Source organism: Amyelois transitella, chromosome 20, assembly GCF_032362555.1.
Source record: "Amyelois transitella isolate CPQ chromosome 20, ilAmyTran1.1, whole genome shotgun sequence".
NCBI lineage: Eukaryota > Metazoa > Arthropoda > Insecta > Lepidoptera > Pyralidae > Amyelois > Amyelois transitella.
In genome coordinates this window covers 9,580,975-9,593,790 of record NC_083523.1, presented here as the reverse complement: position 1 = coordinate 9,593,790, position 12,816 = coordinate 9,580,975, and the positions used below count along the sequence as shown (strand labels likewise).

Below are 12,816 nucleotides of genomic sequence, written 5' to 3'. Positions count from 1 at the left end.
TTAGTCTTTTGAGAAATCCGTCAACTGTAATATCATGAGAATGTGTGGGTTTCCTCAAATTGTTAGAAGCTTTGGTAAGCATAACATAAACATAACATATAATCACGTATATATACCCTGCAGGGTAGACAGAGCCAGTAGTCATCAAAAGGGTGAAAGGCCGCGTTCAGCTTTTTGACATAATAATAGAATTGAGATTCAAATAGTGCCAGGTTGCTAGCCCATCGCCTAAAAGAGGAATCCCAAGTATAGAAGCCTTTCCCTTAGTCTCTTTTAAGAAACCCATGAGAAAGAGATGAAGTGGTCCTATTCTTTTTTCAATTGGTGCCGGGAACCACACGGCACAATAAAATATATTAACGTTACTAAAACGGTTTTATCGCCGACAAAACTTTCCTCCACGGGATCATTTATAACAACGTATTGTGACAAACACTCTTTAGTCTACACTTAACACATGCCAAGAGACAGATTAAAAGGTGATGAAAAATCACCTAAGAGTTGGGCGAAGCGTTGAACGAACAAATTATAATTTAGATGTAAGGATTAGGAAACAAAAAAATGTCTTAACAAAATTTATTAATTTTAGCTTTCACAAATAGTTACCATTGGATATCTTATGTCTTCAGATAAAAAGTCTTGTTAAAAGTTTTTTGACAAAAAAGTCTCGTAATTATTTTAGTGCCTCAGAATTCCTAAGGACTGGTAGATAATGCTTCTAGCATTAAGTCCACCAATTCTGCTATACATTTGTTTTATGTAGGTACAATAAAGTTTAAATAATTAAATAAAATAAAACAAACAAAATCAACCAACTGTGAAAACTTTACCGAATATTTAATAATAACTAATTTATGCCTTGTTGATACTTTGTATTTTTCTAATGTTAAAACTAAATAAATAAATAAATAAATATATACGGGACAAATAAGTGTCGTAAAAGGCGACTAAGGGATAGGCTAATAAACTTGGGATTCTTCTTCTAGGCGATGGGCTAGCAACCTGTCACTATTTGTATCTAAATTCCATCATTTAGCCAAACTGTCTTTTCTGTTAGTCCTTTTAGTATTTTTGAGACTGTAAGCCCTGTCTTCACCACAAGGAATATAGACGTGACTATATGTGTTTATGTGTGTAAATTAGTGTCAAAACTAAAATCCGTTCAGTAATATTATAACGAATGAGTATTTTTCGACTTAAAGTCCAAAGAAGTCATTCGACCCGTCATTCGCCTACATTCAAAAAATTACGCCTCTTTCCCGGAGGGGTAGGCAGAGACCTCTTTCCACTTGCCACGATCTCTGCATACTTCCTTCGCTTCATCCCCATTCATAACTCTCTTCATGCAAGCTCGGCGGTTTCGGGTACTCTTGACCTGACCCATTACCAGGACGTTCTTAATTTGATCAAGATACGTTCGTCTAGGCCATCCCACTCCGACCTTTCCCTCCACACTCTCCTTGTATATCTGCTTAGTAAACCTGCTTTCAATTATAAGTCCTCCATTTTTGGTGCATGCATGTAATTAAAAATTCACTGATTTCAATTTATATTTTGTTATTGTACCAAATAAACTATTTTTCTTTCTTTCTTTCTCTTGTTTGCTAATGTACAACATTTCTGTTTGTCTATAACTTTACAAATTACGTAGTTCCCAATGCAAATCCGTCTCCACGCCTCCACAGCATCCAATTCATCCACGTACATCAGCCTTTCGAATTCGGACATTAGTAACCGTCAGACCACAATGGCACTGATTGGCCCTTTGCCCCAAAACTAGTGTACCAAACCCCACCAATTTAAAATGACCTCTTCTTATACTTAACGCTATATAAGAACACTTTAGGAACCTGGTTTAAAGAGATCTATAACACTGGATTGTTTTCATTAATATTTATTAGTAGAAAGCCCTTGTCTATATCATTGTTTGTAGGTACCGTTGGTCAAGCGTTACGTAAGTTTTGTTTTTCCCAAATTTCAAAGCTTTTAATGTTATTATTAAAATCAATATCACTTTTATGTTCTAGACAATAAAGATGATTATTGTAGTAATTCAAATTCGAGAAAGTGATGGCTTTTATGGGAAATATGATGGTCGTTTAATGGTGTTAGATTAATAGCAGGGGATTAGTAATGTGTTAAGTACTTCCGCAGTTATGTAAGAGATCTATTATTTACAAAGAAAAATGTGTGTGGGTTTATATAGGTATATTTGTAGACTTATATAGTTTTGTGCGGTATGGTTCCTGGCAACAATTAAAAAAATAAGGATTACCCCATCTCTTTCCCATGCATGTCGTAAAAGCGACTAAAGATTAGGCTTATAAACTTGCGAGTATTTTTAGGCGATGGGATAGTAACTTGTTATTATATGAATCTCAATTCGACACAATTATACACATACATCCATATGGTCTACCCCGCTAGGGATATGGTCTATATCCCTAGCGGGGTAGACAGGGCCACCAGTCTTGAAAAGACTGATAGGCCACGCTCAGCGGTTTTTTTCTGATAAAATTGGAATTCAAATAGTGACAGGTTGCTAGCCCATCGCCTAAAAGAGGAATCCCAAGTTTATAAGCCTATCCCTTAGTCGCCTTTTACGACATCCGCGGGAAAGAGATGGAGTGGTCCTATTCTTTTTTGTAATGGTGCCGGGAACCACACGGCACATTATACACGATTATACACATGTAGGTACATTACTACAAAAATAATTCTTATCGATCTATTTATTGATAATCTATTACTTACAATGTCACAATACCGAAGCTCTTGACAACATGTATGTTCGTCTGTTACAGAGATCGAAGCGACGGAGGCGTGCAAATGGCTGCGAGCGGCTGGCTTCCCTCAGTACGCGCAGATGTACGAAGGTAACATCTGTTTATTACCAGCTGTAGAAAGTATAGTTATTAAAGTTATTTATTCCTACAGAAGATAGAAGGAGAAAAGAGGAGAAATTATTAAAAAAAATATTTACACTAGCTGTCCCGGCAAACGTTGTTTTGCCATATAAATAACTAGAGGCCGCCCGCGACTTCGTCCGCATGGAAACCCTATCAATCCCGCGGGAACTCTGGGATAAAAAGTAGCCTATGTGTTATTCTGGGTCTTCAGCTACCTACATACCAAACATGGTAATCGGTTCAGTAGTTTTTGCGTGAAAGAGTAACAAACATCCATACAAACTTTCGCCTTTATAATAGTAGTAGGATTTTTAAGTAATTTCACTAAGGTGTATGAAAAATTGATGTTGGCCGATTCTCAGATCTACTCAATATGCTTAGAATACTTCATGAGAATCGGTCAAGCCGTTTCGGTGGAGTACGGGAACGAACATTGTGACACGAGAAATTTTATATATAAGAAGATATATCCAGGTCAACGAGTCACAAAAACAAAATCACGCCATGCTATCAGGAAAAACTTAAATCGCGCAAGCAAAGATTTCACGGATTGGAGCAATATATACAACCTCCGACACAACATCGTCTGTCGCGCGGTTCCCCAGGCATCACACCTAGCCTGGCGGAAGATCATCCCTTTGGTGGCGGTCGAATAATCGATTTTGCTACAAGCTTTATAAACTTCGGATTCTTCTTTTAGGCGGTGAGCTAGCAACCTGTCACTATTTGAATCTCAATTCTATCATCAAGCCTAACAGCTGAGCGTGGCTTGTTTGTCTTTCAGGACTGCTGGCTTTGTCTGCTCCGCAAGGGATGTAGACGTGATTGTATGAATGAATGAAATTTTTAAAACATGTGATATATTTGATAGTGAGATGTTTTGTAACCCGCCCGCAACCCGTAATAATTAATTTTACATTTGTTAACCTAGTTAAGGTTAACAAATGTAAAATTAATGATAAATAATTTATTGCTTATGGTCTCCAGATAATAAATAATGAATTCTTGCATAAACATGAACGTTTAATACAAAATGCTATTTTCCAGTAATGAGTAATCGAAATAAATTTCAAAAAGAAACTAAATATTTTCATATTATAAAGTAAAATCCCCTTTTTTCTTTGTCTATATGTATGCACTAATCTCGGAAAGTGGTTGACGGATTTGGTTCCTGTTTGAAATGTTGAAAAGAGTTTTTTCTGAGGGAGGTTTATATCTATAAATGCTATACGTGATCAGTCGGGGCGGATCGCTAGTAAATATAAACAAAAAGCAATTATTGTGAAAGGATAATACCAAATCATTAGAATCCTATGACCAAACTAACCCCGCCGAGTCAAACCTTAACTATTCACGACTCAGACCTGATGACGCTAGATTAAACAGGATACGCCTTTTTAAATCTGAATTGTTATTTCAAAATTTTCAATTGTTAATATCCAATATCTGAACCTGATTTGACTGAAGAATTGATGATACCTTCTGACAATATAAAACGATGTGAAAGTAAGTTTTCTTTTTAGGTAACTGTCAGAAATTCTACTAACAAAAAAAATGTTTTTGTACGGGATAGAATTGGTATTATATTTCATTCTTAACGTGACCTAAGCCTTCAAGTGACTTTGTATAATACTTATGTGACTTTTACAAGGGTGTATAATTCTGAAATCTCAAAATATCTAGGGCGAATTCATTCAACCTTAATTCGAATCAAAATCAGAGTTCAAATAAAGACTGGTTTAAACTCTGAGAGTTTGTTTCCATTGAATCGCGTCAAGGTTACGCGCGTTTATTGTTTACTACTATGATATGTAGTGAAGTCATCTTCAGGCCACTAATCGCTAATCTTATCTCTGAGTACTACAAGTTACACAATGATAACGAAAATTCCATTACAGTTGCCGAGGCACTGACTTTTTTATTTTGATTAGGTAGACAAATTAAATCTTCTGAACAGCTAATGAGATTCAAGAATCTTATTAAATGTAAAAATTATTCTTCTGCCGAATAAGGGAAAGACCTCGGATTCTCTCTGTATTTGCTGGGCTAGCAACCAGTCACTATTTGAATCTCAATTCCATCATTTAACCAACTAGCAAATTCATTTTAAGCTGAACAGCTAAATGTGGCCGTTCAGACTTTTCCAGGACTGTTGTCTCTATCGCGCATGTGATATTGACGTGATTAATGTATGTTTGAAGTAGTAGCTTTAGATGCCTTTCCACTTGTCACGATTCCAGCAAACATTTTTTTGAACCTCATTCATAACTGTTCATGTAAGCTCGTCGGTTTCAACGTTTAGCCAGGAGGTCTCACATTTTAAATTTAATATTTAATTAAATATAAAGGCGTATCCATGTTAGCCTGTACCAAACATCAACAATATAGGTAAATTATCCTCTAATAGTGTCAAAGGAGCCATCCCACCCAGCCTTACTATTATACTGGTACGTGTGGCGACCATGTTTGTATGTCACCATGAGTTTAGGGTTCCGTGTCACAATGCAAGTTTGAACCACTTGACAGACAAGGGAAGTGAAGTGAGAGATATCTGTTTCAACTTGGTCAAAAAACTAATCTGTTTGTTCTCGTCTAGAGGCCGCATTTCTCAATCGCTTACATACATACATACATATAATCACGTCTATATCCCTTGCGGGGTAGACAGAGCCTTGTAAAGACTGACAGGCCAAGTTCAGCTATTTGGCTTTAAAATAGAATTGAGATTCAAAAAGTGACAGGTTCCTAGCCCATCGCCTAAAAGAAGAATCCCAAATTTATAAGCCTACCCCTTAGTCGCCTTTTACGACATCCATGGGATGAGATGATGTGAGAGATGACGTCCAGACATCCAGAGAGATGGAGTGGTCCTATTCTTTTTTCCATTGGCGCCGGGAACCACACGACACTCTCAACTCACTCAATCGCTTGCTGTTAAAATTTTGCAACGGGTCCGAAAAACAAACAACAGTCGATAGACGAACCAATTTTTGAAAGTTCTTGAAGTAAAATGACCAAAAGCGTCTTTGGGTTGTAGGTATGGCTCTCACCACCATTTTGTATTTGTAACAACAAAATTAAAAAGGATTTTTCTATTACGATATACTATTGAAAATTAAAAATAAATTATAATTTTATATGTTATCATAAGATTGAGATTAGGTATCTCTTTTGATGCAAATTTAATCAAATTAAACCCAAAACTTTAAAAAGATTATAATATTATTTATAGATGATTATAAACAGAGTTATATATTGTCATATGTATAGAGCACAATATATCCACAAATAATTGTTCTTTTTATAAAAACATGAATAACATGACGGAATCTTCGCTAAATAGTACGAGTCACGCTTGGCCGGATTTACTTTTTTGCTTATTTCTATGTAGATATCTCCCTAGGGAATAGAAAAAGGAAACGAGGTTTTTTTTAAAGGATGTCGGCTCTTGAATACAAATCCGAGTGACTTGGCAATATTATGAATAAGTTATGATAAATGATACGAGAGAACATATACGTAATACCTAATCAAATTATTTATTTAAAATAAACATGTTCGTAATTTGGCTACAGAAAATATTTAAATACACATAATTAAAATTTTAGGAAATCCTCTTTTAGGTCATATCTAGACCATGTATGGAACCTATTTGCTAAATTTCAAGTATCTAAACCTTCGTAACCAGTCACAGAATTACGGAAGAAGTTTATTGATATAAACTTCTTCTGTTATATTATTTTCTCTGTCTGTATGCATGCGCTAATCTCGGAAAGTTGTGTACTGATTTTGTTCGTATTTCAAATGATAGATAGAGGATTTTTTTAAAGAAGGTTTATATGTATAAATGCTTCCCGTGCGAAGCCGGGGCGGGTCACTAGTATAAAGATAAAAGTCACCGGATTATCATCACTACGCTAATAGATACCAAATATTATGTCAATAGGTACGATAACGTGAAGATTTTTCTGGGAATAAAAACCAAAATACGTTCTATCAACATGATATTCACTCGGAAATAGCTTCAGAAACAGTTGCGATAAGAATGATAAGATAAAAATATAATTTTTAGAAACAGTACGCACCGTGGTTTAGTGGTGGACGCGCCGGTGACTAAGTCTCTGTTCAATGCCCGGGTTGGTGCATTTCCCAGTGTTTTAAGATAATATAATTCATAGTCTGAATAGTGATTGATACATTTTATTCTTACCATTGATAGTATTGTGTTACCTTAGCTTGTTTTGTACAGTCTTATCTGTGTAAAAAAGGTAGGGGATATTGCAAAAATATTGTGATAAAATTGAACATTACCTTCGAAACACTTTTTTTTTGTTCTATTTTGCTGTTACTTTAAATATTTTCTATTTAAAATATTGTGTACATAGATAAATTACTTTAAAAGTAATACCTGCAATAAAATATTAAACTTTCAACAAATGAACAGAGGCTATTTTGACAGCTGTCAAACATATGGGCCCTATTAGTTTCATTTATTACTTTATTCTGACGACAACCAAATAATCGATTATCTGCGCCGTAAAACTACATACCAAGATCGTTATTAAATATCAGGTAAGCGACTCATTTATATAGATACTTTAAAGCAAAAAAAAAACGAAAGTGTCTGTCTGTCCGCCCATCACTCCAAAACTCAAACAATAATATATCGCATGTCAAACCGAAACCAAACAAGATATAAGCGATTAGTGTTATCTTGACTCAGGTAAATATTTCTACGGAATGACTGAATTCCTTCCCAAATTTGAAAACAAACGAATGTCGTCCCTAAACTGTTCTATTTTCAATTCAAATTTTGAACAACTACATTTCGCGTCGCTATCTTACTTCGAAAAAAAAAAATAGGCAAAGGAATTCAAACTTTACGCCATTGACATTGAAGCTAAATTATTGTTTGAATTGTCACGTTGGCAGGGGGTCGAGTGACGAACGGCACGTAACTGTCAAAATATACTTTTTTTTTTCAGTGCACGATTAGGTCAGGTATTCGGCCAGAACATATTTGGGTGTAGGCGCGTTTAGTTGTTATCGGAACTATTTGTGAATCTGAACTATTTGCGGTTTGCGTTAGTGATGTGATCGATTGTGTGGTTTAGCGGTTTTGGATTGTAATTGCTTCCTAATGATATGGTAAGTCTACTTTATTGTATACCTATGTAGTACAAGATTATAATAATTATTATAATTTTGATGTCATTAGGTTTATTTTAAGATACAAAAAGAAAATGATTTTATCAGTAAAAGAATTTAGCCCTCGGATTTTAATAAAAAAAAAATTAACACAGATTTCAATACCATTAAAGTAAATTTAGGTCCTGTTTTTTACGACTGACGTTACAGTATTAAAAAGAATAAAAAACGAATTTTTAATTAATCATCCGCGAATTTCTAAAATACTTACATATTCCATCTTTTTGACCAAGCATTAAACCCGATACCAAAAATTCATATGATGCAAGGACATTTTCACTGCACCTCAAAGACCGAGTATATAAATTTGACATTTAACATTAAAAATGTAATATCTTCCCTTTTAAATGCACTTATTGAAACAGCCATGAAATATATTATTTTTAAGTAAGGTGATTAGTTAATTGCTCATGACCGTATCTATAAATAAGAATTGCGTTACATTCCCGACAGTTATAAGGTCTTTTTAACCTAAATGACCCTTTAATAAGCGCATGTCATATAATTACTCATAGCGTTTAGTACATCTCCGATACCATCCTGTCAACAAAACATATAGGTAAGTAGGTATACTTACTGCCTTTTTATAAAGACGCAAAAAATTCCTTATGTAGCAAATATATAACTTAAGGAATCGCAATTCCATCATTAAGCCATAGCAGAGAGTGTTTTTTTTAGTTTCTTCGAGACTTTGGCTCTGTCTACCCCCGTAAAGGTTATAAAAACGTGAAATAAAGACTTGTTTCATTAAACTTACATGCGCAAATGCACATGCTACATAAACCTCATGTTTCTATCACGCAAATATTGTCCGATAATATAACAGTACAGTTTGAACAGGTAACTACTTCAATAAAACAGTAAATCTAATAAACTATTTAAGCCAAGTATCCAAATTAGTTTTGTTTAAAGTGGATTAAGTTAAACTAAAACATTACTCAATTCACCACGAGTTTGACCTAAGGACGCGTACACATAGAACGCTCGCATTTACTAGTTTTAATTAGAATGTTTATTTATTTATGTCTCTGCTTCCCATGACATAAACAACATATTCGTGTCTAAAAACTATCTTCCAACCCATGAAATAGAAACAGATTTATTTTCAAAATAGAATAGGTTACAATGTGTCGTTTGATACTCGTTTGATAAGAGGATAGAATAGGTTGTTAGCCTATCACCTAATAAAAGAATCCTAATTCTTTTTTGAGGCTCATCATAAAGCCAAGGTGGCCTTTCAGTCTTTTCAAGACTGTTGGGCTCTGTCTTCTCAGTAAGGAATAAAGTCGTGATATGTATGTATGAGTTGAATCGCAATATGTACGCGCCCTAACACTGAATATTTGGGGTAAGTTAGATGAGGTCTGCGCTATTTCGCACTCCATTACAACTTGTATCGAGGTCGGGAATTAGGACTGGTTTGTAGGTGAATATTCAAATTTACTTTCGGTAGTTTATTTGAGGTTTTGTATACTATTATTTTATTGGTATGGTATGAGTTTCAGTTTAAAGAAACATTTTAAATTTCGTACTGTGTAGTTTTTAATATAACATGTGTTATAATTTTTTTAGCGAACCTTTATCATTTAGTTTCTAGTTTTCATTAAGACTATGATTATGGTTTTGACGCTCTTACGGTGAGGGAAATATCGAGAGGAAACCTGCACATTCAGGCAACTTAATGTGTAACTATAAATCAAATACGGGTTAGGTTTACCTGCAAAGGTTGCGGAGATCAGATGGCAGTCGCTTCGTGTAAAAACCTGACTCACTTAATCCAGGATCCATGGTCAAAGGCATACTCCGTGCTCCTCTCCAGAGAGGTGAGGATGCAACCGGGACTAAAGCCATGGAAGAAGAGTTGATTATGGTTCGGGATAATAAAATCAAATAAGCATGACAACTTCGATTTAAAATTTTCTACAAAAACAAAAATACATAGTTAAAAAAAGTAAATGAAATAAATTTGACGTCTGACAATGATGTTCCCAAAATTAAATTAAAACAAAACATTAAAATTTCAACTGTCTTTATCTTGAAGCGTTCCAAATTCAAATTAAAAATTCTAAATTTTAATTATGAATTGTAAATTGCGTCGGCGCGTAGCATCAAACGGCAGCCGCCGAGGTAAATTTACATAACTCAGGCCCTTTTTCGCGACTGTTCAAAAAATATATAATAATTATAATTAGAACTCTGGCAATATAATCTATAAAATAATTTTAAAATTACTTATCTTGCACTCTTTTTATTACAATGTCCCTTGCGGGGTAGACAGAGCTTACAGTCTTGAAAAGACTCACGTTCAACTGTATAGCTTTATGATGGTATTGAGATTCCAATAATGATAAAAACCTACGGTACTGAAAAAATATACAGACTTTCTGTTATAAGTACTAACTAAGTAGGAGTTAGTAAATACCAAAGGTCATATTTTAATCTGAGCTAAAAGGAAATTACCAAAATTTTTTCACAGCATGTGAAGTTTCCATTATTTCAACATTAACCTACATCAGCAAAGAGTTGTATGGCACGCGATGACGCGACATCTATACTAATATTATAAAGCTGAAGAGTTTGTTTGTTTGTTCGAAGCTAATCTCAGGAACTACTGGTTCGAATTGAAAAATTATTTTTGCGTTATGTAGACCATTTATCGAGGAAGGCTTTAGGTTATATAACATCACGCTGCAACTATAAGGAGCAAAAAAAATAATGGAAAATGTGAAAAAAAAACAGGGAAAATTATTCGTCCTTAAGGGCTTCAATGATGCCCGAAATATCTATTCGACGCGGACGAAGTCGCGGGCACAGCTAGTATAAAATAATAGCACAAATATAAATCAGAACAATGTCATATTACCGTGAACTTACCTACCCATTTTGTCGTATGTAGGCTTGTCCGTATGTACTTAATTGACACGCCTGATACAACCAACTTTATTCATGTCGTGTAATACTCGTAAATATATATACATCTACATCCCTTACGGAATCGACAGAGCCAACAGTCCTAAATCGACTGATAGGCCACGATCAACTGTTATATCATATAATTGAGATTCAAATAGTGACTTATTATTTTCAGAGTTTGAATGTATACTTACTTTATTATTACGGATCACTCGTATTTTCTCCGGAAGATCTAATTCTAAACATACGAACTTAGAAAATGCCGACTTTTTTGTCATATTTGAAATGTAGAAGAGCGCAAAAATAGATTTTCTGAAATTCCCAAAATAAAAAAACAGAATGTGTAAATTTTAATGAGTAGTATTATTTTCGTAGAAATATAAATTTCGTTCGCATTTAACGATTAACGGATGTCGTAAAAAGCGACTAAGGGATAGGCTTGTAAACTTGGGATTCTTCTTTTAGGCGATGGGCTAGCAACCTGTCACTGTTTGAATCTCAATTCTATCATTTAGCCAAACAGCTCAACGTGGCCTATTAATTTTTAAAGACTGTTGGCTCTGTCTACCCCGCAAGGGATATTGACATGTATAGATATGTATGTAAACGATTATCTTAGGTGGAGTCGCAGGCAATGTCTAGTAGAGTAAAACTCGATAAAATTTGACAAAACAAAACAACAATTTGCATGGTTTTCAAACGATACGCAATCAAAGGTAAATTGCTTCCAGGGGGAACAAATTTGGGAATTGAAAGGATGAGTTTAATTGGGCAGGAGTAACGAATGACTGATGAATTATAAATCGTTAATTATGGCTTGAAATTGACATGGCGAAGTTTGATGATTTTATTTATTTATATATTTTAAGTAACCGGCACCAATAGAAAAAAGAATAGGACCACTCCAACTCATTCCCGTGGATGTCGTAAAAGGCGACTAAGGGATAGGCTTATAAACTTGAGATTCTTCTTTTAGGCGACGGGCTAGCAACCTGTCACTTTATATGAATCTCAATTCTATCAGTAAGCCAAACAGCTGAACGTGGCCTATCAGTATTTTCAAGACTGTTGGCTCTGTCTACCCCGCAAGGAATATAGACGTGATTATATGTATGTATACTCACTAATCCCTCATTGTGTAGTTTCTCCCACGTGGGGTCGTCCTCCGGCTCTCTTTCCATCGCCCCTACTAATATTATAAATGCGAAAGTTTGTATGTCTGTATGGATGTTGTTACTCTATCTCGCAAAAACTACTGAACCGATTACGATGAAATTTGGTATGTAGGTAGCTGAAGACCCACCTATAACATATAGGCTTTTTATCCCGGAATCCCCGCGGGATTAATAGGGTTTCCATGCGGACGAAGTCGCGGGCGGCCTCTAGTACTAACATACACTCGCAGATAATGTATTTTTTTGCGGTGAAGGAAATTTCATAATCGGTTGAGTATATTCGAAGAAATAACCTTTACCAACAAACAAGAATACCTCTTTTTATTATTAGTTTAGATTCTTTACATACATACATACATATGATCACGTCAGATACGATCAGTCTTGAAAAGACTGATAGGCCACGCTCAGCTGTTTGGCTTAGTGATAGAATTGAGATTCAAATAGTGACAGGTTGCTAGCTCATCGCCTAAAAGAGGAATCCCAAGTTTATAAGCCTATCCCTTAGTCGCCTTTTACGACATCCGTGGGAAAGAGATGGAGTGGTCCTATTCTTTTTTGTAATGGTGCCGGGAACCACACGGCATAGATTCTTTACTACTTAAAAATAA

General features: G+C 35.0%; 1 protein-coding gene across 7 annotated transcripts in view; it reads left to right on the top strand.

Annotated features, from left to right (window-relative positions):
• LOC106138977 (rho GTPase-activating protein 7) overlaps window positions 1–12,816 on the top strand; it is a 269,079-nt gene that overhangs the window by 192,015 nt on the left and 64,248 nt on the right. For 4 of the 7 annotated variants that reach the window (XM_060949881.1, XM_060949880.1, XM_060949882.1 and 1 more), the window contains exon 2: window positions 2,805–2,876. In XM_060949881.1, coding sequence (XP_060805864.1) covers window positions 2,805–2,876 — 72 coding nt within the window. Of the gene's footprint in view, window positions 1–2,804; window positions 2,877–7,001; window positions 8,058–12,816 lie in introns of those variants that run through there. The other 3 variants (XM_060949885.1, XM_060949886.1, XM_060949884.1) reach the window with 3 other exon arrangements.